Genomic DNA, 27,948 nt, shown 5'->3' with positions numbered 1-27,948 from the left:
CCGCAGGGAAATTGTTTTATCCAAGAGACAACAGAAAACATAAATGTGTGACCAGACATAGACATAAGAGTACAAGTCAGGGAGAAAAAAAAATACAAAAAATCTTAAAAGTAGTGTAGCAAGTTACGAGTTAAATATACAGTTCAATCTACAATCCCAGACATGAGATATATGTAGATTTTAAAGTGTCTCAGTCCGGTGTTAAGTGTCACATAAAGCGTCTATCAAGTTTGTCAGTGCCTTGTATACGGAGGCAGACACGCAACACCCAATCCATTAGGTGTCAGTCTGCTAAGAGTTAGCGTTGTGTGTTGTGATGGCTGTGGGGATGGATGACCTCCTGAAGCACTGTGTCCTTTCCTGTCCAGCCCGGGTGGGGTGAAGGGGATGGCTGTCACAGTCCAGGATGCCCTGGACTTTCCTCATGTGACACCTTTCCGTGACAGTCCCCACCGAGTCCAGACTCCTCCCCAGAACCGAGCCAGCCCTACGGATGAGCTTGTCCAGGCGACACACACACACACACACACACATACACACACACACACGCAGACGACAGCATACAGCACTTCCAACAACAGACTTGTAAAACATGTACAGCATTTCACTACACACATCAAAAGATTTTAGCCTGCGCAGAAAGTGGAGCCGACTCTGTCTGGATTTTACTGTTGTGTTGATGTGTTTTTTTGTGCCACACACATGATAACTACGGGCAGTAGTTTAAGTTATTTGGGCGGGGCCTCTTAGTAAAACAGGTGAGTCAGGGGTTTGGACCAGGCCACTTTTTAAAACTTACAGGTAGTATTGTTCTTTCCTCTTTCGATTTCAACTTACCATTTACAGGTCGGATGACTATTTTTGACAATAAATGAAACACCAGCCTTTTAGCGGCTTCGATGAATCACATTTAATTGATGTTTGTGTTAAGTCTCTTTTTGAAAAGGCGAACGCCGGTCGCCATAACCTAAATTAGACTGAACCAAGACCACGTAGTCTACGGGTGGTTATGCATGTTTCCTCGTTATCAGAACACGATCAAGTCGGCGAATAAGTGAGGAAATACTATATATTATATGTATAGTAACACACTGACTGTGAATTTTGTATTTTAGAGAAGCGTCTAGCTGCTAGCTTCACGGTTTAAAGAGTTGAACTCCGGCATCGAACAAATGGTTTCTCCCGTCGTTCAGTTGTAAACTATTTTGACTGACACCCACATTAGCAGCATTGAACAACGAGTCCTGTCGTCGATCTGTCAATTTACAGAGCTGGTAAGTGAACAAATGTGGCACTTCTTTTTGTTGGTCATTTAGCTTAATACGTATTTATTTCTCGTCAGTTCTGAGGTAAACCTGGTGTAATTATCTTTAAACTCATTGACAGGTTGACTCGCACCCAGCGAAGCCAACTTTTGTTAACGTTCAAGCTAGTCCGACAACAAACAAACTAACTAACAGGAGCCGGACACAGGCTTAGTGAGTTTTGCCCTTTGTTTGCCTGAGAAGTGAGCTTGTAAAAGGAGCTTGTAAAAAAAAAAAAGTTGGCAGAAGAGTAATTAAAGATTCACAATCTCGGATAAATGACCTTTTCGCGTCTGTTGTGCAACTACGGTGTTACAACCAGCAGGAATGATGTTAATGAGGTTTTTTATAGGACAAAAACGTTAGGAGAGAAGTTTCTTTTTTGTTGTTGTTGTTGTTGCCACATTTGTGATTTTAGCCCAGTTCTGTAACGCAGCCAACACAAAACGTATAATTTGATGCCTTTTCTGTTCTGCATCAGGGTGGAAACCATAGCACACACTTGTAACAGTGAAATTATGTGTTTCTGTGTCAGAGTTTGAAGCAGAGAAGAGTTCACCGCATGCATATTTTCTCCATTGTCTCATAACATCAGGTTAATGTAAGACAGTCCCCTGCATTTACTGCAGCTGTTTACTTCCCCTCCACAGTGTGGGAACTAGTTGTCTGTTGTTGTCCTTTCGAGGGCTCTTGGGGTGGGCAGATTCCTTTATATCCTCCTCCACAAATCTCTTGATAACAGCTGTCCTGTTTCTGCTGAGAAATATCGTCCCATTCATGTTATGCTCCTCAGTGTTTACATTTGTGTACTCTTCATTATGACGACTCCTTTTCTCCCGACGTGGTTTCGGTTGGATCCATTTCATCAGTGTTTTCTAATGAACCCAACGGAAATCACATTAAACCCATTTGTCTGTGGGATGTAAACTATTGGGCAAACAGTCTCCTATCACTGCCTAGAGGAGTTAAAGTAATTAAGAGACATCGGCCAAGATTTAAAAACGTGAAGGAATTCCAGTGTTTCTACACCACTTGTGAATCTATTTGAATTTTATTCACTTTTGCGTGTGAATTAATGGATAATTATCCATGTTGAAGGCCTTGAAATATGTAACCTGGAAGGAGAGGTCATGAGTAGGAATTTATATTTCTGAGTCACAAACCACAAAGCTTGAAAACAAGCAAAAAGTAGTCAGTCTTAAGTATTGTTATGACTTCCGACTCTTCTGTCTACCCTGCAGCTCGAGTGGGATTTTGCCTGGATTACATCATGCTACTTGTGTCTTAAAGGACGTACGTTCTCTGAGGATCCCAACTGAAACTCACGTTGAGACAGTCTGTCTCCATTGTTTAACAGCATATTGTATTTGGCAGTAATTCAGCTCCTCTTTGACCTCCTATCACCCTGTGTTTTTTCCCCACCCCGACTATATCCTGACCCGACTGTACAATCTGCTTCAATGCTACTAAGTAACAGCATGCATGTTAAAATAATCCAAAACCGTCGTGGGAATATATAGCGCCGCAGCTTTGTGGAATATTAAAAAGTGTATTTACTCTCACTGCAGAGATGGATTAAAGTTGTGTAGAGAAACTAAAAGGCTACATGTAGGAGTAGGAGTTTGAGGCTTATGGAAAGTGTAACATGATACTGGAAACTTCGGGTAATGAGAAAAGTGTGTTTTAGAGAGAGAACATGTGTGTAGTAGATTGTTGTAACTGAACGATTTAAATTGATGGCGGTAGAAGGACATTTTTGAGTCATTTTCTCTGCTCTTTTCTTAACTTCTTAACTTCTTTCCTATAATTTGTTGACCTTTTCCTGAGCTGAAAGTCCAGGGGCCTCATGTACGAAGGGTGCGTGCTCTCAGAAATGTTGCGTGCGGTCTTTTTCACAGCAAAATTCTGATGTATCGATAGTGAAATGAATGTGAAAATGTGCGTGGTTTCGCTTTCAAAGAATGCTTACAGCAAAACGTGTGGCGTAAGTTCTTCTTCACAGCCGAGTTAGACGCATCAACGGGGAAATGTCTGTGGAAATGTGCGGTGCCTGACGCGGACGTCATCAGCTGTGTATTTTTATATAGAAACAGCTGTTGATCCTTTGCCGACACTTAGAGGTTATGCTGAGAAACTGTCACAATACTGTATTTGCAGCAGGGGTGGGCAGCCTTCCACTGCGTCATATCCACCTTGATATCGGACCACTTCTTTTTCAATTTAGCACATGTGTGCTTTTCTGATTCTGTTTGGGAACAAAGTGGGGATGTCGCTGAACTATTCACCCTTTTTGACGGATGAAATCATTCAATCAAACATTAATGTGAAAATCTGTGCAGGTGGTACTGATTTAAATGCTGACAACCTCCGCTTCAGTCTTCATGATCTGCTGCTCACTTGTGCTCAATTGTGCATTTGTAATCATCAAACTATCCACTTTTCTGTATTGTTACCCGGGCAGTACACATTACAGAGGGAACTTGTACTGAACAAACAAAAGCGTAGTAGCAGTAAAAATTGTTAATTTGAGGTGAAGCAATAGTTACATATGGGAGGAATTTGCCAGAATGACGCATGCATGTTACTTTGAAGGTTGAAATGGAAATGAAGCCCCATTCGCACAGGATTACTTTTACCTGAAGACGTCATGTGACTCTGAAATTGCCCCCTACATCTGTGTTTCATGTGGCACATTCACACAGGGTGAGCAAACTGTATTTTACTCAAATTAGCTATAGCAGTTATGTCTCTGCTACTTTCCAGTGCGTGTGAATGGACAATTTACACTTTTTAACAGCTTTAGTTACTTTGCAAATTATAATGGATATTAAAAAAAATCTATTCTTGATACCGTTTATCCCGGGGAAGAAAATACGAACAACCTGGTGGTATTTAAATCAGCTCCACCTTTGCCGGAGAACACCCTCATGCTTTATTTAATAATTCATCCGTCTAAATGGGTTAATGGGTCAGTGACATCTGTCCAAACTTTGATTTACAGCACATCCTTCACAATTCTTAAGTGACAAGAGGCAGAAAAAAGCCGTGAATCGAACAAAAGTGAAAACCCACTGCCAAATCTCAAAGAAGGAGATTCGCAATGGATTAGTATTATCACAGGACCTTGGTGTTAGGACAAATAGGGTAGGTCATTTGGTGTCATTTTTATTTTACAATTTATGCACATGGACTATTCGCACAGGATTAAGATCACAGACGACCTCAGTTATTATCACAAATTACCAGAGGTTCCCTGATGAAACTAGTGCCCGTGTGAATACGACTTTTGTCAAGTATAGCTTAATTACAGGTTGTCTGCAGCATCAGGTAGCTGCTCTGCACAGAAGCTCATGCAGATTTTTTTTATTTATAGATTATTATTATTAATTATTATTATTAAAACCTCAACAAACCTCTGAATATGTTTTTTACTTAGATGAAAACCTTACTCCTAACTCTTATAATATGAAACTACTCTTTCTGCTGCATGTGCAACCAACTGTGCAACTGTGTAACTTTAAACTATTCGAGTAGTTAGGCCAGTTTTCCAACTTTGAGAAGCTGCTACTTGACACTAGATTGACATTCAGCTGAGAGTAGTCAGGCTGAGGTCAGCCTTTACAATACAATACAATGCATTTAAAACGATTAAATCATTTTAAACCATTCAGTCAGGGTTGCAAAACACTGACACTGACAAAGTATTGCAATCATTTTTTGTTCTACATAGTTTGATAGATAGTTATGAGATTGGTTGTATGTGTAAACTTATTTTCTGGAAACCCAGTTGGTAAATTGAAGTGCCGTTTCGTTGGTTTGTTAACAAGATAGATTCCATTGTTGTAAAAGTTACTGACTATTACGGGCCACTATGGACCACTTTAAATTGCAAACAGCTAACAACAATGAAGGCACCTGCTGATAAGCATATGTCGTACAACAAAAGATAGCAGACTCACATTGTGTTAAGAAAGTCTAGCAATGCCTTGATTTTGATGACCCCATGAACTGAAAAACATTAAATCATATGAATTTTGAAGGTAAATGAGACATTTAATAATCCATTGGTTTAATATCATGTTGTGCAGCACTTCCTAACCCTATTCACTCAGGACTAGCATGACCTGCTGGGGACCTCTAATGATTTGCAATAGTCAAGCTATTGTGTTGTCTGAATTCTCCTGAGATGATACTGGGCCGTGTATTTCTAGGAGTTTGCTTTCCCTTTTTTCTGCCTCTTCCTGCATTAGAACCATCAGCTTGGTTGACAGTTCTAAGTGAAAGGATGGATTCACATCACTGAGACCCATTAACAGAAAAAGCTTCTAACCATCAGAAGAGGAAAATCTCAGACGATGATCAGATGGGTGAGATCGGTAGCATCACATTTCTACGTAGCTTTTTAATTATTAACCTGCATCTGCAGAGTAGCCTAAGCTGTGGAAGTGTTTGCTGGCTGCACTCAGAGGGGCCGGACTCTCTTTAGCAAGTAGGTGATGCAGAAGCTACGGCGACAGCGCAGAGACATAGACCACAAGGGCTGGGATTGCTGTGTTTGGCAGTAATGTGTTTCCACTTACTTACTTTGCTTTTCCATCTCCGCAATTTTTGTATTGATTCTTTTGGATCGATACAGACGGACCACATTGAGGAAAGGTCACCTGAGGAGGTTTGGAGATACAAACATTTCAGCAACATTTTCGTGAAAGTTTCAGTTGCCATTGTTGAAAGTGAAGCAGGAGGTCGAAAATAAAAATGAACCTGACTGACAAAAACAGACACAGCTCCGGCTAGTGTTTGGGTGGCCTTGGTACAGAGCGAGCCGGGCTGACAAACGCACAAGTATAAATGGCTCACACTGGCGGAGGGTCCGTGCGTAGCTTACAGCGTCCCACAGTACTCTGTGAGCCTTATGAAATGTCTTCAAGAAGACATGTTCGTACTACGCTGCCTGGCTAAAAAAAAAGTCGCCACCTGGATTTAACTTTGGATTATTTCTGCATGGATGATTATCTTTCAGTTGGCAACAAGTTATTTAACCTCAACTGATGCAATGAGTAGCTTCTCATTTCTTAAACAACCATGTGGTCGTGGACAAGATGTTAATCTGTTTGAGAGAGGTCAAATCATTGGCATGCATCAAGGAGAGAAAACATCTGAGGAGATTGAAGCAGAAACTACTAAAATTGGGTTAAGAACTGTCCAACACATTATTAAAACCTGTAAGGATAGTGGAGAACCATCGTCTTTGAGGAGAAAATGTGTCCGGGAAAAAAAATCTGATTTATTGTGATCAGTGATCACTTAAATGTTTGGTGAAATCAAATCAAAAAACATGAGCAGTCGCACTCGGGCTATGTTTAATATGTTTAAGAAAAAGTACGAGTATTTCCACACGTGCAAGGGGAAAGGAACTGAACAGCTGTGTAGCCTTAAGAAAACCACTAACCAGTGAGGCTAACCAGTAAAAACACTTTAATTTGCGAGGGAGAATAAAGATTGGAGCAATTGAGCAATGGAAGAAGGTCACATGGTCTGATGAGTCCAGATTTACCCTGTACCAGAGTGATGGGGCATCAGGGTAAGAAGAGAGGCTGATGAAGTGATGCCACCATCATACCCAGTATTTACTGTACTATCCTGTGGGGGCAGTGATATGATCTGGGTGTTTGCTGCAGTTGCTCAGGTCTAAGTTCAGCAGCGTTACGCCCAAAGAATGAGGTCAGCTGACTATACTGAAGGACCAGTTTATTACATCAATGGATTTTTTATTTCCCTGATGACACAGTCATGTTCCAAATGACAATACCAGGATTCACGGGGCTCAAATAATGAAAGAGCGGTTCAGGGAGCATGAGATATCATTTTTACACAACGATTGTCCACCACAGAGTCCAGACCTTAATCCCATGGGGAATCTTTGGGATGTGTTGGAGAAGGCTTTGTGCAGTGGTCAGACTCTCCCATCATCAATACAAGATCTTGGTGAAACATTAATGCAATGTTTTGCAGAAGCTAATCGTAACGATGGCACAGTCTATGTGTGTTTTACTCAAAGGCAGAGTTTATGCTGTTTCAGAGCAGGGCTGGATACATTCTACAATGAGGTTTTATTGGTCTCTAATAAATATTTGGATTCAATTTCCTTCAAAAACCAAATGAATCTCGTGCTTTGTTTTATAGCATCTCTGGTTATGTAATACAACAATACCTCTGTCTGCTTTAGGTCTTAGATGACAGTTTGCACGGAGCTATTGCTCAATACAGATGCCAAGAACCGATGCACTTCCTCTAAGCCTCCTGTATGACACACTGACACGGAGACATCTGACAATGCATTATTCTGTCTACGGGCATGAATATTCATTTTGCCATCTGACTCTGACCACAGTCATCATCACAAGCACCGGCCACAATAGAGCTCTCATAAGCCTTGACGAGATGATGTCATCCCCCGGACAAGTCAACATGCTCATGAGTCACTGTCATGACCCACTTTAAGGGTCGCCAGTTGTTTACAGATTTCAAAAGTGGATGCGCAGTTATATTTTCGATTTCGATTTTTTATATAGCTCATATTTCCTTATCAAGATATACTGTAGGTCACGTATCATTGCTGGGTGTAAAAGCAACCAGAGGCTGGAATACATTCTCAGGTGTCATATAATCAGACCACAGTGTTTGTTTCCTGGAGATTTTGTTTAAAACCTGCAGAACAGGCAGTAACATGACGAGAGCGTAAATTTTCCGGGGAGGCCTGCTAGTGTTTTTCTTCTTTCGTTACTTTCAGCAAGCACTTTTTTCCCTCCTCCTCTTTCAGATAAAGTCATGGTGGGCGTGGAGAGCAGGTCTGAGCAGGTGAGGGTGTGATCTCTCTGCGCTTAGTCGAACCTGGCGGCAGGAAAGACTGAGACTGTTTAAGGAGACAAAGAATGGCCCGAAATGTGAACTTCGATCTGAGCCACCCCCTCATGGAAGCTGGACTGGAGTAAGTGTTATTGTAGACCACTCTGTCGCTTTATGTGCCTCTTGTTTGTGTGTTTTTTTTTTTGGCGCTACGCTTTGCTGATTCAAGCCGTCAACTTATCGTCACTGCTTAACACGAAAGCCATGAGAGTAGTAGTAAATGGCAAGGCACAAATATGTGTTTGCGTGCTTCCTCTGTTATCTATGTAAAAGTGCAAAGTCAAAGGGAACTAGAGTTGCTCTTGTTTTGGTTTCCGCTTGCTTTAATATGATCAAAAACAACAGTCAGCCTGGATGGCTTTGACTTACAGTACTTAGTATAGCTCAGGGAGAGGATGACACAGAAGGCAATCTCTGTACTGCTGAGCTGCAGCCCTATGGGAATACTACAATCAGAAAGTGTTTTATCTGTACTGTAGTCCTCAGGATCTGCACAGAAGAAGGCCTTTGAACCTAGCCTGCGATGGTTAACTGTCTTCTTCCGTATCCGTCCTCACATCCATGTGTCTCTCTGTCAGAAGCCCAGCAGATGAGGAAGGTGTTCATGACTCGTTCAGCCAGCTGATTGCAGAGCAGAGTGAGACTGGAGCACCGTCTGAAGCCTTTGAGCTGCAGCAGCTACAGAGGGAGCTTGAAGAGGAGGGTCGAGGTACTGTGTCTGAGAGAATGTAGACTGTGTTCATAATACTGACCCAGACACATTGGTACAATGAATCGTAGGGATATTTCTTTTTTTTTTTTTTTTAAATCACAATTTTTATTCATGCAAGGTACAGTACACATCTGAAGCATCCAGTACACTTGTTAAAAGAGGTGAATGTTTGACGAAAGAACAGTTTAATACTGGATGAAACCGTGAAATACTGGATAGTGTCAGAACAGTGCGGAAGAATCTATCACTTTACAAGAGTAGAGTACGATTTTACAGTTTTATATAGACAACAGCTTCACTGAAGAGAAGAAGTAACCAGGTACAACATGTTGAACAGGAGAACTGGGGTGTTTTATTAGAAAAACACAAGTTGATTAGAGAATATCAACACGCATGGGAGGTTGAACCAGCAGCGGTAGGTCTGTACTCTTGATGTGTTCAGATAAGGGAAAACCCCAATAATTGTTTGCTTGTGCAGGTTTTAAATCTGAGGTCTAATTGGTTTGGTTTGAAGTCTGGTCGTATACAACCCATCTGATTATACATAACTTAACCAGTTATTTATAATCTGTTTTGATTGTGTTCCAGAGTTTGAGTTGGAACTTAATTTACTTATTGTTTGATTTATTTCCTTATTACCTAACACTGCTTGAATCAGGGAGTCCTTAATTAAGGTCTTTTCTATGTCCTTCCATCTAGCTTTATATTCCTGATTACATAAATTTAATAATGGCTCCATCTGTGTTGCGTAAAAGTAATTTCTTAGATGTGGGACTGCCCTTCCGCCCTCTTTTTTGGGGCGTTGCAGCGTTTTAAATCTTACTCTGGGTTTTTCCCTTGCCAGATGGATCTCGAGAGAATTTTGTCACACTCATTAAATTGTTGGGATTTAATTTCAACGGGGAGAGCTTGAAACAGATACAAGATCCTAGGAAGGATGTTCATTTTAATTTAATCTATTCTTTGTGTTAAAATCATAAATGGATTTGAGTTCCATCTTACAATATCTGTTTTTAATTTGTTTAGAAGTGGGTCGTGGTTTATTTTTTTTATATATATTTATATCTTTCGTAGGGATATTTATATGCATACTCAAGTTTAAAGTATATATTCATCATCAAGTGTTGTATTCTGCCTTTAAATGAAACTTGTGAGCTTCATATTATAGCATACAACAAAAACATTGACTTAATTCTGTTTATACAGTGTATAATTCACTGTATATTAACTAACTACCCCTTTTTTGAAGACATCAGCAAACATGTCAGGCTTCTCAGAAAGGTCGCAGTAATGAGGTCATGAATACCACAAGAGTTTTTACTTGAGAACACAGTGACCAACATTTGACACCATTTTGAGGCAGCAACAGTGGAGTAAAATGGTGGCATCACAACATTGTACTTATGTGTGATGCTGGTTTCAGACTACAGGAGCTTTAGGCCGAATTATCCCTGAACTCACACACATCAATCAATGAAAAAATCTGGTCTGGATCTCACCCTACAACCGCTGGCTTGTGGGATTCCCCGATTATTATCAAGCACGTTTGGCCTTAATCAGACCTTACATTAACATACGTCCTACAGAATCCAATCTCAAATGACCAACACGCCCAGGACACAATGAGGCACGCATTTGAGACATCCGTTCTCTAACCACATTTGGGAGTGGTCTGTCTGGCATTTGTCCACATTCCTTTTGTAGTATGAACACACATGCGTCACAATAAAGTTTGTTTTGCCTCATTCATTAAAAAAAAATACACACACAACATATTCTGTCCTTGTAACTCAATAAATAATAAATAAATCCAGGTCAGATGTTAATCCTGGGTCTGAACAGAGCTTTTGATTTTAAGAATCAATCTAGTCTGGATGATTACATGAGTACCTTCAGAATAAGCAATGAAATAAACTGCTCCACAAGGACATGGAGCAGGTGACGCTGATGTCCAGAAACAATAAACAATCCGATCCTCCTGGCTAACGTTAGCCTACTTAGACAGATATCAGAACTCACAGCAAAAATCTCACCTCAAGTTCTGAATGAAGGACAGACAGACTGTGTTGACTGATTCTCCCTAAACATTTTCATCCACACTCATTTACGTTTCTGCTTTGTATTTTTCTCACTAAAAAGTGTTACAAAGTTAAAGAGAGAGAGAGAGTTCTTTTTTTTGTGTGATTTTCACCACATACCACCTACCTACATATATAAGTAACTTCTTACAGTGTGCATGTCAAACTTTTTTAAATGTTTTTTATTTTTTTTATTTGCAAGTTTGGGATTTGTGAGTGTCCCCTTTCTTATTGAAAATACCGGGTTGACGTGGGATTTTTGGACCCGGGTCGTGTTTCAATTTGTTGATGACCTGAGGAATGGCCCGGTCAAACCCTCGCTCTTTCAAAAGGCTCTTTCAAAGGTTGCTGATATTAGAACAAATATCTGTGTCCTGCACAGAGCCTGATATCTGCCACCGAATCTCCTCTTCTCCTCAGATGCAGAGCAGCTTGTGGATCTCACGAGTGCGCTGCCGTGATCATTAAAAAAAGTGTACCATATAGCTATACAAGCTGTACATAAAAACAGTCGCGCTTGCATTCCCTGATCGGTGCAGTTTTCCACACATGACGTAGGACTAATTCACCTATGCACTTTCATTAACGATTGTGTAACAACACATTTGATTTGTTTGATTGAAAAAAAATGGACAAAAGTCTCTGCCCTTCAGAGATCGGTCTCTTATAGAAGTAGACGTCGTGTAAATTAGCAGGTCGATGCGGCTTTCCTGTTCACATTGAGGGCAAGCTGATAAAACCCCAGGTCCATTGCTGTCTCTCACATCGGTCCGAAAAGCCTGTCCAATGTGAAAGGGGCTTAATACACACTCTAAAACTCCTGTAGTCCAACTTAAGTCATTGCAAAACACCACTGCCTGTTTCTGAAAAGGTTTTGCAGATTGAAATTCAATGTATGAAATCTGTACTTATATGGTCTTGCAGAAGAAGTAATATTTTTTATTTTGTGCATGTGCGTATGTTTTTGATCCACAGACAACGTTGACAACACTCTGAGTCCTGGACATGAGTTCAGGAGAAGGAGGCAGGGTGGAACGGATGAGGATTTGGAGGACGAAAGACAAGCAGACCCACTCGTATTTGATCGCTGGTCTTCAGCCACCATGAAGATCTTGTCCTCCATGCCCAGTCGCACCATTGGTCAGTCTCATAGAGGGAGACAGATTAAAAACATTGAAACAAATCCATAAATATTAAGCATATGGGTTGAGGGGAGGGGCCTCTGTGGATCATCCCACAGTTTGGGATCTAGTGAATTTGGAGGCAAGGTCAACACCTTGTGCTGTTCTTCATGTTTTTTGAGCTGTTGCTAAACTGTTTTTTGTGGCTGCATCCTGCTGGGGATGTCTGCTGCCATCAAGGAGTGTCATTGCTATGGGGTGGGGGTGCCTGGTCTGGTCTAGTTAGGTGATACATGTCCAAATGTTTCCCAGCAGAACATTCAAGTGATTGTCAGTGTTATTTACCTCTCCTGTCAGTGGTCATAGTGGTATGCCAGACTGGTGTGCATTCACTCCAGCAAATACAACTGGCTGTCCCCAGTAAACCTCCAAGACCAGGGGCATCATCACTAGATACACACCCGCCTCAGCTTGCCCCCTCTGACACAAAGGAAAAGCAGCTCTACTCAGAGCTTCCTTAGAATTTCTGAGCTACCTTTGTCTTAAGAGAAGTCTCCTCCTATGGAGGAATTTAATTTCAGCTACTTGTATTCAGTAGACAGTATGGATGTTGTTGTTATTTACCCAACAATGTTCATGTTGTGTAGTTTAAACAGCCTGAATGCAATATTTCTTTCTCCTAACCTCTTGACCCAGCAGCATTGGTCAGTGCTAGTTGAGGAAATTTGTACCAGATTTGAAAGGCAATCAAATCCCAAACCAAAATGTTTCTGAAAGCAAGTGTGTTGATTGTAGTTGCCCAGAAAGGTTTCAAAACACTGGAAACAATGCACTGAAAACATTGAAGATGCATCATATTACAGTAAATAACCAGTGAAGAAAGAAAGTTGTTGAAAATTTAACACATAAAAAGATAAAATGTTTCACTTCAGTAGAGTTTCACAGATCTGCAGATCTTCTTCCTGTCTATTTACGTTCATGTGCCGGTTTGTGGCATAGCATGGTGCGCAGCTTTCTGTCTGATGATGCGTAACTTATGTAAATAATCACATGCAGTCAGTCTTCAGTAGCTGTTGATTTTTCATTTTCATTCCGTCCACGGCTGTCAAAAACAAAGCGAACTGACAAGCCCTTTGTCAAAGAACTGTATTTACGCAGATCTGGGGTAGATTTATGTGTAACTAGAAGTTTGAAAATTGTTCTATAAGTTTAGATAGTTAATTCTACTGATCCCATTTTGCCTGGCAGGTCGCAACAGGGGAGCCATCATCTCTCAGTACTACAACCGGACCATGAAACTTCGCAGGGACAAGCAGAGCCGACCCTCCATCCGAGACTTCTCTCGCTCTGCCAGACCAAGCATACGAGGCCACGGCATGGAGGAGGACGCCGTGGATGGAGAGGGTGAGGAAGATGAGGTGCACTGATCAATGCTCAGACATGAGGAGGGAAACTAATCTGTGCCGGCTCTTACAGCGAGTAAGAGGGATCGTTTGGTGAACAACCTGCAGAACCTGTCGGTGAGCGACAGAATCAAGATGCTGCGAGAGATGCCTCTGAGTGTGGCTGAGAAGAGTGACCTCAGGTAAATTTGTTTGCCGTTACTCCAGTTGGCGTGGATTGTGATTTTTATTTTTTATGCTTCAGTCTGAATGTCCCTTGTTTCTGTATGTAGGAGTTCAGCTTTACGAAAGGAAAAACGCACACGAAGCAGTAAGCTTCCCTGCTGCAGTCAACTCAAATACTACATCATCATCGTAAGTCATGTTCACGTGCTCTACTTAAAATATTTGTTGTTTCTATGTTTTAATGCTAAGTGTTTCTTTGTGTTTGCATTTGCTGCTTTATAAATGAGACAGACCCAAGTGTTCTGCTTGAGTTGTTGGCAAATCAGTCCCACACACAAGGACCATTTGGCGGCTGTCGTAGCTTTTTGATCAGATCTATTATTTTTGTCTTCCCCCTGAACACTTCACACTTCTACTTAGATGTGTTAAAAGCTGAGAATAACCACCCTGTGCTGTAAAAATATAACAGATAGATGGCTTCTTTTTATAGTCTTGAAGTTGTGCCCACATGACATTTAAAAGTTTCTGTTCAATCTCTTGCACAATGCAGCGATAATACATTTCAGCTCAGTTATTCTTATTCGTACCTGCAAGGTGTAAAAGATTTTTATAAGCTAAGGAGCAGGGATTAGACCGTATTATTGTCAGTCCTTTTTTTGTGAGATTGCCCTTAAGATTCATGTAAATGTGACTCATAGTTGGTGTTGAGAGGCGTAGTTGTGTGTTTAGGGTTTATGGTGCACCAGTCTGTTTCACTTGCTGAAAATGCTTGTTTCTTTTTGCACTGCTCCGTAGAAACTTCCAAGATATTTTTTTTTTGTTATTCTCCAGTGGGAAAATAAAGTGTGACATACGCACTTTAAATTGTTTCTCTAAAGTGTTTCTCTTCTGCTTGGTCTCCAACCATGTCTCCTCCCAGGCGCTGAGACAGAGCTGGTACCAGTGGTTGTCCTTCGTGCACTCGCTCCAGCTGTGGCAAGTGCCACTAAAGAGAGTTAGCGGCCGCTTTGGCACCGGGGTCCTGTCTTACTTCCTCTTCCTCAAGACCCTACTCTTCTTCAACCTCTTCCTTTTTGTGGTCACGGGGGCATTTCTGGTGCTGCCTCAGATAGTGCACCATTGCGCGTCGTCGGCAGAGAGACCCGCGTTCTCTGGACTGGAGCTCCTCACGGGAGCGGTAAGCTGTGCCCTGTAGCGACATGTTATCGCACCGTAGGAAACGAAAGTGCATTTTTTTAGAAAACACTCACCCCATTCTAGTTAAAAATTGTGAATGTTGTATGTGCAGTTACACGAAAAGGCTATTTTTATATTTGTGTGGCTAAAGAACCAGATAGTGCTTTGTGGCATTTTATCCAGTATTGATTTTATATCCAATCACACAAGTGGGATATGGACAGAAGGTGGAGCTATTTTTCTTTGTTTAAGCACTGTAGATTTGTAGAATTTCAAGTCTGATGATGACAAAATAGAAACATAGCAGATGTGAATTATTGTTCAGAAGAACAATAATTTATGTCTGACAACTTGTCACTGAAGTAAATACATGTTATCGTTAGCTTGTTGTTGGTTTTAATTATTTCTCTGATTTGCTTTGACCGCGGTGTTGACATAAATTAAAACACATGAAGAAGTAGAATTGAAATTAAACTCCTGCTTCTGTCTCAGGGCTATTTCTCAGACTCGGTGATGTACTATGGACACTATTCTAACTACACACTTGGTGAGAGCTGCAGCGATGGCACCAGGAGCCACCTCTCGTACAACATGCCCATTGCGTACTTCTTCACCATAGGAGTGGCCTTTTTCATCAAGTGCATCATCCTTGTTTACAGGTACACAGTGTTTTGGGAGATAATGACCAGAAGCTAAAGCTGCAGAACTGGTTTTAACAGGCTTATCTCATCCGCAAAAATCTGTTATATATCACGATAAAGGTTTATGTATAATCTCCCAACAGCATGTCAAAGTCGTTCGGTCAGAGTTTCAGGATCGACAAGTCTCATGGTATCTTGGCCATGAAGGTCTTCTGCTCCTGGGACTTCAAGGTCATCAAGAAGCCGTCTGTCAAACTCATGTCTGAAAACATCTGCACACAGCTCAAGGTACATGTACTCACAAACAGGAAATGCACACATTTACATGCTCAAATTCCCCAAATGACACTCTCCCGTCCACTTTGCTTGGCTGTCTGTGACATAATTGGCCAACAGGAATGTGATGACCTAATGCATTCTTTGTCCTCTTTGTCCCTCCCTCCCATTGTCCCTCTCACCCATTTTCTCCCTCGTACGCTCTTTCTCTACCGTCTCTGCAGGAGCTGTTGGCAGAGGTGAATCATAAGCATGTCCAGAAGACTGTGTGGCAGATGCTTGGGAGACTGATGGTTCACGGTCTGGCATGGGCTATTTGCATAGCAAGCACCACTGGCTGTGTCATCGCCATTTACTACTTTTCCGATTACATTCTCAAGGTGAGGCGTCATTTATGCACATAAGATTGCAAGACTGTTTTCAAGACCCAGTTTTCCCATAACCACAGTTATCAGTGTTACACAAACTGCTGATCGTCTCTGTGGTTGCACAATATATCAGTACTGCTCCTGTTGCTTTGATTTTGAAGCATCTATACAGTTGAAATTTCCTGCTTACTGGTGACTCCTAGTGGTGTAATAAAAAAAACTACTCAGACTTTTCCACTGCACATTAATTCACTTGTATTTCTATAGCACCAAATTATAACATATTTCATCTCAGAACGAGTTGCTCAAATAGATCACTCCAAGTGTCGTTTGGTGTCAATGACCCGTACACGAGAAAAGAAACGGAAGTAAACAAAGTTCAAATTGCACACAAGGCTTCTCTTGTTTTACTTCTCCATCTCATCTAAACATTCAAATGCACAGACATTTTGGCGACGACATGGTCACCTAGAATGAATAAACTGTGAACTGAGGTCAGCTCTGTATGTGTGTGTTTCCCCCCTTCCTGATTTCTTATCACACTAAAATGTTTCGATCGAAATATTAGTCAAAGATAACACAGGTAAACAAAAAATGCAGATTTTAAATGAAGGTTGTTATTATTAATGGAAAATGAAATCCAAACCTACACGGCCCTGTGTCAAAAAGTGTTTGCACCCTAAACCTAATAACTGGTTGGGCCACACTTAGCAGCAACAACTGCAATTGATTGTTGCGATAACTTGCAATGAGTCTTCTATAGCGCTGTGGAGGAATTTTGACCCATAAACCATCTTTTAAGGTCATGCCACAGCATCTATGCAGGAGTCAGGTCAGGACTTTGACTAGGCCACTCCTGAGTCTTCATTTAGTTTTTCTTCACTCATTCAGAGGTGGATTTGCTGGTGTGTTTTGGATCATTGTCGTGCTGTAGGAGCCAAGTTCTCTTCAGCTTGAGGTCATGAACAGATGGCTGGAAGTTCTCCTTCAAGATTTTTTTGTAGACAGTACAATTCATGGTTGTATTTATCTCAGCAAGTCTTCCAGGTCCTGAAGCAGCAAAACAGCCCCAGACCATCACACTACCACCTCCAGAATTTAGTGTTGGTATAATGTTCTTTTTCTGAAATGGTGTGTTATTTTTTACTCCAGATGTGATGGGACACACACCTTCCAAAAAGTTCAACTTCTGTCTCTTCAGTCCACAGAGTATTTTTCCAAAAGTCTTGGGTCATCAAGATGTTTTCTGGCCAAACTGAGATGATCTTTCTGTTCTTTTTTCTCATCAGTGGTTTTGGTCTTGAACTCTGCCATGAGGCCATTTTAGCCCAGTTTCTTTCTGATGGTGGAGTTATGAACACTGACCTTAACTGAGAAAAGTGAGGCCTGCAGGTCTTTGGATGTTGTTGTGGGGTCTTTTGTGTCCTCTTGGATGAATTGTCGCTGTTCTCTTGGGTTAATTTTGGTCGGCCGGCCACTCCTGGGAAGGTTCACTACTGTTCCAGGTTTTCACTATTTGTGGATAATGGTTCTCACTGTACTTCACTGGAGTCAAGTTTTAGAAATGGCTTTAGAACGTTTTTCAGACTGATAGATCTCAATTACTTTCTTTCTCATTTGTTCCTGAATTTCTTTGTGTCTCGTCATGATGTCTAGCTTTTGAGGATCTATTGGTCAGCCTGGTTGATAGAGAACAGGCGTGTCACTAATCAGGCCTGGGTGTGCAGAGACACATTGAAACCACAGATAAACCACAGTTATGTTATAACAGGAGGGGCAAACGCTTTTTCACACGGCGCCACAGAGGTTTGGATTTTTTTTTTCGTCTTGATAATAAAAACCTTCATTTAAATACAGCTATTTGTGTTATCTTTGTCTTCTATTTAAATTAGTTTGACAATCAGAAACATATAGGTGTGACAAACATGCAAAAAATAACAAATTAGAAAGGGGCTGACACTTTTTCCCACCACTTTATCTGTGTTTGTTCCAGCCTCAGCATCTTCTGGACCCGCAGAACTCTTCTGCCCCACTGAACTGTACGATGAGTGAGGCCAGACTGTTGGCGCTGCCTGTGCTGGTGTCCCTCATCAACCTGCTCTTGCCCGGCCTGTTCAACCTCGCAGCCTGGATGGAGGACTACGAGTCACCGTCTGTACAAACATACGTCGCCATCGGCCGGTATGAGCAGAGGAATTACACGTTGTCGAGCAGAGTGATCAGCAGTGGAGTCAAAGAAGTGCAGAACTGACTGATTTGTTTGCGTTTTACAGGAACTTGATGCTGAAAGTGAGCATACTTGCAGTCCTCTGCTACCACTGGTTAGGCCGGGTGGTGGCTGAACAAAACAGACTTTGTCTTACGGTAAAAGAAAAGAAAATTTTATAGCTGAAATTGAAGTTTTCCTTGCAACTTATTTCTAATCTTCGGCGTCTTTGGTGGCCAACTTTGTGCTCTGTTTTTGTCTCAGTGCTGGGAGACCTTTGTCGGTCAGGAGCTGTATCGCTTCCTGCTGATGGACATCATCTTCACTCTCATGTACACCTTGTTTGGAGAGTTGTTTTGGAGGTGGGCGATTCATCAATGTGTCCTTGGCATCCGCAACTGTCACATAAAACGAAAATATCAGTGCATCTGTTCATTTCTTCCTGCTCCTTCATTTGAATACATTTAATGTCATTTGTCTGCAGGTTGTTTTCAGAGAAGGTGCTGCGAAAGAAGAGGAAACCGGTGTTTGATATCGCCAGGAATGTCTTGGAACTCATCTACGGGCAAACATTAGCCTGGTACAAACATGCAGCCTAACACAAACACAGGGTGATGCTAAACGAGGTCAAACCGGATTTCTTCTGTTGACTAAGAAATGCTTTTGTTTTACAGGTTGGGAGTTCTCTTCAATCCTCTTTTACCTGCGGTGCAGATTCTCAAACTACTGCTGCTTTTCTACATTAAGATGGTAGGTAAATAATAATTATTAATTATTATCCTGCTAATATCCCTTAGTTTTTCATCACATTTTGTCCCTGAACGTGTTCTGGGAGATTATTAATGATAAAATGTGTCAGTACTGTATCTTGTTTGAACAATACCGTATGTCACGTCTGCAAAATGCTATCTTGTTTTGGTTATCTTGACCTGAAAGTTCATCCTTTGAAGTCTTCTCACTGAGCTCACTGGGCCTCAACACAAACATTTTTCAGTCAAACTTTCTCTGCCTTGTTCCCGGGCTTCTGAATCTGCGACCTCTGACCCCAGCCTGTGTGTTTTTCTCCTCACAGAGCAGCGTGATGATGAACTGCCAGGCCCCCAGGAAGCCATACAGAGTCAGCCAGATGACCACCATCTTCATCACTCTGCTCTGCTTCCCCTCGTTCCTCGGCGCCTCCGTGTGTGTCACGTACACCATGTGGAGGTACTCAACTCACACGCACAGTTGATTTTTATTTCTTTTTTGTTCCTTATCCATCAGTAGCCGGTCGGACCAGCTGGACGCACACTTACTTCTCTGCTTAAGTGTCACAGAGGCTCTGTCTATGTAGCCACTCGCTGACTCTTGTTTCTGGTTTCATTCACCATTGTTGAAAGTGAAGCAGGAAGTAGAAGCGATAATGAATCTGATTGGCTAAAAAAACCCACAGTGCCGACTAACGGTTGGTTGGGGTTGTTACAAACTGAACCAGACTGATGAGCGCACAAGAATCAATGAGGGAGTGGAAAAGTAAAGAACAAGGACCACACTAGTCCTTGGGATATACAGTTTATGGAGACAGAACTTACTGAGATTTTGTTTCAGCAGCAGCAGCTTTAAATGTTCAGAATGTGTCAGATACATACCAACGATAAAACACAACATTAGAAGTGTAACTATCTTCCTTTTACGTGATCACAGGACGGCTCACTTTAATGCTTTAACTTAGGAAGGCCATGTGTTCTGTCCCAGTAGATTCAGTCACACAGTGCTACAGAGGAACATTTAAGGTTTTTACAATGGAACATTTTAAAAGTTAACAATAATGCCTTCTATTGATTATCTTCCCAGTGATCTGTTTTTTTTTTTTTTATTGCAGAAAGGGCACCCGCCTCTTATCTTTCCAAATAAAACAAAGACTGTTAAATCTCATCCTTTGACTATACTGCAAACAACAATACGTGATATGATCCAAATGTGCGTTGACGTGACCCATTTTGTTAGAGCTGTGCTGTCTGGTTCTTTGTTTATTGGTTATTGAAGAATCAATAAAATATTTTTTGGGGAAAAGAAAGAAATGTAACTGTCAGAAGAGACTGTTCTATAAACACTGATCATGTTCAGTACGTATTCGTATAAAAAACACCAGGACAAGACAAAGACCAACACAATTTGTATTTTTTTGTTGCGTGCTTCACATACGTGTCTTCTGTCCTCAGCATCAAACCATCCACTTCATGCGGTCCGTTCCGTGGGCTCGACAAGATGTTCCATGCGGGGAAACGCTGGATGGACGAGCTAAAAAACGATAATCCCAACCTAACCGTGCTGGCCAGCGCTCACGCCTACCTGGTGGAAAACCCTCTCTTCCTGTTTGTCGGAGCTGGCGTCTTCCTGTGAGCGCGCACACACACACACGCACACACAGCAGGCTGATCTACACACAGCACTGGTTGCATTGATCACTCTTTCCTGTCTTTTTTTTTTTTTTTCCATATCAGGATAGTCATCTACTTCCACAGTCAGGTGGTGGACGGTCAAAGGAAGATCATCAGTTTACTCCAGGAGCAGATAGAGAACGTAAGACAGCGCCTGCTCTACGTGCACACTTCTGTTCTTCCAGCTCAGATACTTGGGACGTAGTATTTTTGGTTCACCTTCTTTTCTTTTCTCTGCTCAGGAAGGAGACGACAAAAAGTTCCTGATAACTCGCCTCCAGTCCATCCACGAGAAACGGAAACAGACTCCCACTCGACGGCTCACCAGCCAGGTCAGTCCCTGTCCTGATCGTCCTCACTGCTCCACACCTTCCTAAAATCTGGCCTTTTCTCACCTCCTACATTTTCTTTTTTTTTCTAGGACTAAGTCTCTCTTTGTCCTGAAGACAGTCCACAGTTCATAATTTAAACCAGCGGCTGTATAACTGGAATAGTAACCGGGAAAGACAAGGGATCGAACACATTACGCCTTTAGCCTCGTGTTAATAACGACTGCTGGCTGTGTGGGAGGAACATGTGAATAAGCTGTTGGCCTTATAAACGACTGTATAGTTTAAATGTCTGAACTCAGACTATAGGAATCCTGTGAATCCAGAAAACATTAGCCGTGCATAACTAGCGATAGACGTCGTGGCTGCGTGAGACACTTGAAAAGACGGGGTTAAACTGGACGGCCTGGTTTGAAGAGGTAAGCAGCGAGCAGGCGACTGTCGGTGTAATAAGACGGGCATAATGCATTTCAGACCTTCTCTTGTAGAAGCACTTTTGTACAACTGTGAACAAATAGTTTTTAATTCTCATTTCTGCAAAATGTATATATATATTTTTAAATACTTTTATGAGTGTGTATGTCATAGGTGAACTTGGAGTTCATGGGTGCGAGAATGTCTGAGAATGTACTGTAAATGACTCTTTTGATGCAACTGTACTTTATCAAGTAAATTATGTTTTATCAAATCAGCATGTCTTTGTATTTATTAGTGCTTATATAAGCTGTGGCCACTACTACAGTACAAGAAAATACAAACTTTACAGCCTGAAAAATAATATGGACTCAATACACACTACAAGCATACAGTTTAAAAAAAAAAAAGTAAAATGTATGTAGACATTGTTATGATGGTTAACTGTGTCCGACTATGAGGAAATATAAAAGATACTTTTCAGTAGAAAAATAAATAAAGCATTTAACCGTGGCCTGAAGAACAATGTAATTATCTCAGTCTTTTATTAGTAAATGTTACCCATTAAATTATTATTTTTTTTCCATAAAGAGAAAAAAGCAGCATATTTGGTGGAGAGGGTAGAAACAGCAGCACCATAGACGGATCTCTGAACGTGGTTTTTAGCGTGGACAGAAGAGAGCACCGAATCCCCGCAGATCCTCCCCTCACGCATGCAGGGAGAGCCCAGGACGGACCCGGGAGGTGTTGTCAGTCCAGTGCTTTTCCCGTCAAAGCTCTACGGACTAGTTTAGACGGCTATCGTGATAATCTCACCCGCACATACACATTATACAGTACGTGTCACTGTATACACACACGGGCGCGTAGTGTGCCCGGCTCGTCAAAAATAATAGCATATCTGTATATCTTATGTTGATCCGATCCCATATATTGTATTTAAACAGCTCAAACCTTCTTGCTTGATTGTGTCTGACTCAACGATGTCTTCACGAGGCACTTTGTGTTGGAGTCGCTGAGTTTCTTTTTTTTTTTTTGTGTGTGTGTGACAGGAGACGACGTGTCTCTTGAGTTTTGAAGTCTTAAACCTGCAGTTCTGTTTGATTCAGTTCCCGTTGTTGAGCATGCCCAGCAGCTTCCTGGGGTCCATGCCCTGCTGCTGGGCCATCTTCTGCACGTCGAAGCCCATGTGCTTCAGGAACTGGATGGCGCTCATCTCCTGTCCCGTCAGCTGGTCTCGTATGGTGGGGCAGGAGGGGTTGCAGTGCGGCCAGGGGCAGCTGTCCATCAGGTGCACGGGGCAGCCTCTCACCGGAGGGGTCCTGTGCTTCTGGTGGCTGTGGCTGCTGCTGTTGGCGTTGACGCTGTCCTGGAGGCTGCGGTCCCAGCAGTGGAGGGCTCTGGGCAGGGACGTGCCTTTCACCTGGATGTCCATCCAGTAGCTGCAGGGACGGGAAGAGACGATATCATTGAGTGCACGTGTATTAGATCTGCATAAAAGTGAGCACGGTGGAAAATGTTTTTTATGATGAGAAATATTTGTTTTGAACAGATGGAAACTTTCATTAAGTGTTATTCAACCAGGAGTCAGGGCTCCGTTTGTTGGGGACTAACTTAGAGCAGCGGAGGAATCCACATTTAATGGAGGGCTGATTTAAAGCAGGGGCCAAGGAGCCATAAACTCATGGAGAGATTAAGAAAGTAATCTATTTATAAATATACATATTTTCATTTTGCATGCAGTCAGTCAGAAGATATTCAAATAATACACAGGTTCAAATACTCATTTTTTATTTATTTCAAACATGTGCAACAGTAGTGTGCTGCCTCCATTTATTCCTTTACTAAACATGTTGCATTCATGTTAATGTGTATTTAAAGAAATTTAAGTTTGGGCTGAAAATTTAAAAGAAAAAAAAAAAAAAAATATATATATATATATATATATATATATATATATATATATAAATGTCTAATCAACCAAAGATTTTTTTTTTGTGTTCAAACGTTTCATTTACTTACGTTCTGGTAATGAGCTCATGAGACAGACACGCCGGAACAAACATGGCCCTGCAGACCAGAGCATCACACAGTCAGCAAAACGGCAAAAAAAAACGGATTTGATGCGAGCGGACGTGTGTGTGTGTGTGTGTGTGTCCGTCGGCCTTACGGTACGTCGCGCAGCGTGCTCCTCAGCTCCTGCCCCAGGTTCTGGATGTACCTCCACTGGCCCTCGTGGACGGGCTGCCCCGTCAGGTGGATGTTGTCCACCGTCAGCTGGGCCTCGTCAAACAGCCACTGCACCACAAACACGGGGCCTGCGGGGCAAAGAGGACCACCCACGGGTTAACTCGCGCGCCGCCGTCTGCTGCTGTCGACGTGACGGAGAATGTGTGTGCGTCTTACTCTTTAACGTGGGGTAGACTTTGTACCCGAAGAAGCAGTTCCACTCCTCTCCCACGTGAGCCTGTCTGCAGCTCTCTGGCACCAGCCCGCCCCAGTACCTGCACACACGTGAAGCGTTTGCAAAATCCGTCTCCTGCGTCCCTCCAACGACACACCGACCTGTAAACCTCCACCTAATCTCACCTGATGCCTCTCTTTATGGCCTCGGTGGGGGCGCAGCTGATGGTGTCCAGGCAGTCGGTGAACTTGTACTGCTTGTTGTCCAGGAACCATCCAGAGTCGGCCAGGCCCCTGACCTGCACCCCTCTGTGTCCCAGCGACTCCAGCTGCTCCGCAACTTGGTCCACGTTGAGCAGGACGCCGGTGCCGCCCGCGCTGGTGACGGGGGGAGAGAGAGCGGCGGTCAGAGAGGAGAAAAAAAAGGAGAAACAGGCGGGCGATGCACGCGGGGCAGCGCGGACGTTTTTAAACTGACCTGCTGCCCGCCAGGAGCAGGACCTTGGCGTTGTCCAGACCCTTCGTCAGCAGCTCGTTCACCACCTCCCTGATGATCAGAGAGCCCATGAAGGCGTAATCATCTGAGAGCAGGAACAAAATAGAAACCATGGCTTGGTTAAAAAACAAAACAAAAAGGTTACTGCTGACACGAGAGCTAGAATAGAAGGCCATTCACAATAACGCCGCATAAAAGTGATGGAAACAAGCCTTTTGATGTGTTCCGCCCACTTGCTCTCTTTATGAATCTCTCTTTATGTTAGCCATAACCGCAAGCTCACACACTGAGTCATCTCATTTGCTGCGTCTTACTTTGATCCGTCTTCGGGGTGGCTCCGCTCCACACGTCGCTGGAGCAGTAAGGGATGAACCTACAGGAGAGAAAAACACACACACGCACACACACACACACCACAACACTGTCAAGAGCAACAAACGGCAAACGCAAACAAGGTGGAAACAAATCAAAAGAAAATCAGGGCGGGCTTTTATTTGAGCCGCTCTGGCAGATGTACAAATAAAAAGCTAACCTGGCCGTGTGACAGGAAACTGAACACAAACAGAACATGTGTGCGTTCAAAGGCAGGGAGAGCTGTTAGAGGAAGCCGGCGAGAGTGAATATTTCATTGCTAAAACGAAACAGAACCACTAAACCTGACAGCCAGACACTCCTCGTATTTGTGTTGGAGGCGTTATATGGCCGAAAAAGAGTCAGTGTTTGTCTGGTACGTACTATAACATCAAAGCACAGTCTTTATATGTAGGATTTTTCTCCGTTTTTTCGTGGGAATCATGACAGATGTAACGCTCTCCTGCTCCAATTCATTTTACAGAAAAAGTGATGTTCTAATATTCTGTACCAGGACTCCCAGGAGTTGTTTTGTGCGCCCGTGGACACAGGGAATCATTCATGTAAGTGGAAATTAAGTCAGAAAACCAGATGAATTAAAGAGGAGGGGCGGCACGGGTTCTTACACCATGTTGGCGTTCCACCAGTGAGGATTTTCCTCCGGCTGCGGCGACAAAATGCCCGTCCCTGCGAGGAGAGATGAAGCAGAGGTCAGATCTGACACGTCGGTCACGTTCCGCACAAACAGCCTCACAAAAAGCTTCAGAAGAGGTCACTCGCGTTACGGTGCTTTGGGTTAAAATCCACAAACTTTGACGCCGCCGCGCGTTTTTGATGTGTGTGTTTCCCCTTTGGCCAAAGAAAAAGAAAAAAGTCATTAACTTTCCCCGCTTTGGTCAGCAGTTACATGCGGCTGCTGCTCCGGCCACCGGTGTATACAAGGAGGGAGGTTCATAAACAAACAAGGAGTTCCCTGACGGCCGGAGGGAGAGAACCGCCGTTTGACTTTTAAAGATTAATGTAAACTCGGCTAAAGAGGAAACACAAACACGTCTTTGAGTCTCATTCATTCAGAGGAAGTTTTACTTTCCTACTGAGGAGAGGCCTGTTGGCGCGGCTTCGCTAAATCTGTGGAGCACTTTTCATGCCTGGCACCGGTACCTGTTCTGGTCTGCGGCCACTTGGTGGAGCTCATCAGTCTCCTCATGGTCTCGTACCTGCTGTCGCACGTCTGCCTGTTGAAGCAGTACCATCCACCTGAACGACAAAACACACGCACACACACACAAGCCGGTTAACGGGGGGCCGCACAGAGAGCAGGGCGCCGCGGGCAGAGCATCGGGTTCGATTCTCACCTTCCAGGAACAGCAGCCACCGCTTGCTGCCTTTGGACTCCTTGATGTAGTACCTGAGCGAGAACACCAAAGACAAACTGGGTGTGAATGCACACGTTTTAAAGAGATGCATTCAAAACACGAGCTCCACAGGGACGCTACCTTTGATCCCGACATGAAAGATTTGGCTCTGATCGCACCACTAAACTTCTCTGCAGGAGCCTGCAGGCTTTCAGAGCACTAATCATTTGTTGTAGCTCTTTTTTTTTTTTTTTTTTTCTCCTCCTCCCCACATATGCAGAGGAAACACAAACAGTCAGAGGGTTGACAGCTTGGGTGGCGTGCAGGAATCATTCACTGGCTTTAGTTAATTGATGGTTTCATTGGGCATGTTTCTTACAGCTGACATATTTTAGCTGTGACCTAAATAAAACATTGAATGGGATTTGAAGTTTTAACTGACAAGTGCAATCATTTCTAGATTCATCCATAAAGATCTGATATACCCAAACAAATGACTATTATAACTGAGATGTTTTCCACATATATGGAGTAAACTTTAATTCAACTGAAAATAGTTATTCTTAGATTCTTAGAACCTCAGCTTGACTCGGACATTTGGTTGCGGGTCTACAGAGATGCGTGAATTTAACCTGTTTGTTGTGTGCGAAGAAACCCAAGACAATGACTTGTCGGGAAACAGCCTCCGCGATTCTTCTGAGCCTCAGCGCGTAAGGTCAAACTTCTGAAACGACGCTATTTTTAAAAGTCTAACATTACACGGCGAAGAGGACAGAAACACTTCATCAGTGCAGGGATGAAAGAGGTTGTCGGGGGCGCGCATGGTGTTCAGCGGCACCGCGCTCCTTCTGATCTGCAGGTCCTTTGATCCATTTTGGTCACATCCGGAGTGACACGGAGCGAAGGAAGGGCAGGGAGCTAAACCACTGGAGTAATAACACACGCTGCATGTTTGGCGAAACTAGTCTCACGCTTTGCCCAGATTGTAATAAAACTTTTTTTTCATGTTTTTATTTTTTATTTTATTTATTTATTTATTTATTTATTTTTTTTAGATTTACTGACACTTACCCCGCAGGTGACCCGTCATTACAAGTCACAGAAACATTCTTCAAAAAGTGCAGCTTCATGTCTTGGTCCAGCTTTTGAGCGGAGCACGGATACAGTGACTGCGCAAGGTTCTTTATCTGCACCATGAAGTTGTCCATGTTGCCCTCCACGGCGGTGAAGTCTAACGGGAAGCTCTCCGCTCCCTCAGCCCGCTCCCTGTACGCCGGGGTCTGCTGCTGTTGCTGCTGCAGCCGCCGAGTTTGCGCCCGGCCGCCGCGCACTCTCCTCGCCTCCAGCGGTGCGCTCATGTGGATGAAGAGGAGCAGGAGGCAGGAGCGCACCGCGGACAGCCCGGCCGAGCTTCTAGCCGCACCACGGCTCTGCATGTCTAACTGTTACTGGGAAACGTCTGGAAAGTTTGTGCGAGGCGTCTGAATCAAAACCAGCATATCCTAAGAATCGATCGGGAGATGGGGAGTTCTTTGAGGACGCGCCGAGACTTCTGTGGGAATACCGTTCATGCGAGGCGTGCTGAGTAAACGCAGGTTGTGGATCTCCATTGTCCCCTGAGAGATGGGCTGCTGCTCTCAGATTCACCGCAGATGCACGTGCAGGTCCGGGTCATTTCCTTAAATCGCGAGCAGTTCATCCACTGTAATAAAAAAAACCGGTGTCTTTACGCGCGTAAAAGTGTCTTAAGTTTCATTCGTCTCTCGCTCCTCTTTGGTCCAGATCCTCATGAGCTGCGGACGAACAGGGAATTTATTTGAAGTC

At 42.9% G+C, this 27,948-nt stretch overlaps 2 protein-coding genes across 2 annotated transcripts; one reads left to right on the top strand and one right to left on the bottom strand.

Annotated features, from left to right (window-relative positions):
• The first annotated feature begins 790 nt into the window (after window positions 1-790).
• Window positions 791-21,796, top strand: tmc6b (transmembrane channel-like 6b). The gene is made up of 21 exons (XM_047578248.1): window positions 791-1,274; window positions 8,125-8,292; window positions 8,789-8,919; window positions 11,976-12,140; window positions 13,370-13,525; window positions 13,598-13,706; window positions 13,797-13,878; window positions 14,609-14,866; window positions 15,358-15,524; window positions 15,650-15,794; window positions 16,007-16,162; window positions 18,144-18,331; window positions 18,424-18,514; window positions 18,621-18,718; window positions 18,841-18,936; window positions 19,031-19,106; window positions 19,429-19,562; window positions 20,558-20,734; window positions 20,840-20,918; window positions 21,019-21,108; window positions 21,198-21,796. Exons 2-21 carry the CDS (start codon window positions 8,237-8,239, stop codon window positions 21,201-21,203), a joined length of 2,460 nt encoding a protein of 819 aa, XP_047434204.1. The 5' UTR covers window positions 791-1,274; window positions 8,125-8,236; the 3' UTR covers window positions 21,204-21,796.
• Window positions 21,789-27,948, bottom strand: notum1b (notum, palmitoleoyl-protein carboxylesterase b). The gene is made up of 11 exons (XM_047578249.1): window positions 27,196-27,948; window positions 26,125-26,177; window positions 25,931-26,026; window positions 25,396-25,456; window positions 24,733-24,791; window positions 24,401-24,503; window positions 24,109-24,300; window positions 23,926-24,023; window positions 23,690-23,837; window positions 23,542-23,589; window positions 21,789-22,961 (listed from the first exon to the last, which is right to left on the bottom strand). Exons 1-11 carry the CDS (start codon window positions 27,558-27,560, stop codon window positions 22,625-22,627), a joined length of 1,560 nt encoding a protein of 519 aa, XP_047434205.1. The 5' UTR covers window positions 27,561-27,948; the 3' UTR covers window positions 21,789-22,624.

This window comes from Mugil cephalus, chromosome 2 (genome assembly GCF_022458985.1).
Source record: "Mugil cephalus isolate CIBA_MC_2020 chromosome 2, CIBA_Mcephalus_1.1, whole genome shotgun sequence".
Classification (NCBI taxonomy): domain Eukaryota; kingdom Metazoa; phylum Chordata; class Actinopteri; order Mugiliformes; family Mugilidae; genus Mugil; species Mugil cephalus.
Note: the sequence above shows the minus strand (reverse complement) of the source record. Positions and strands in the feature narration are given on the sequence as shown.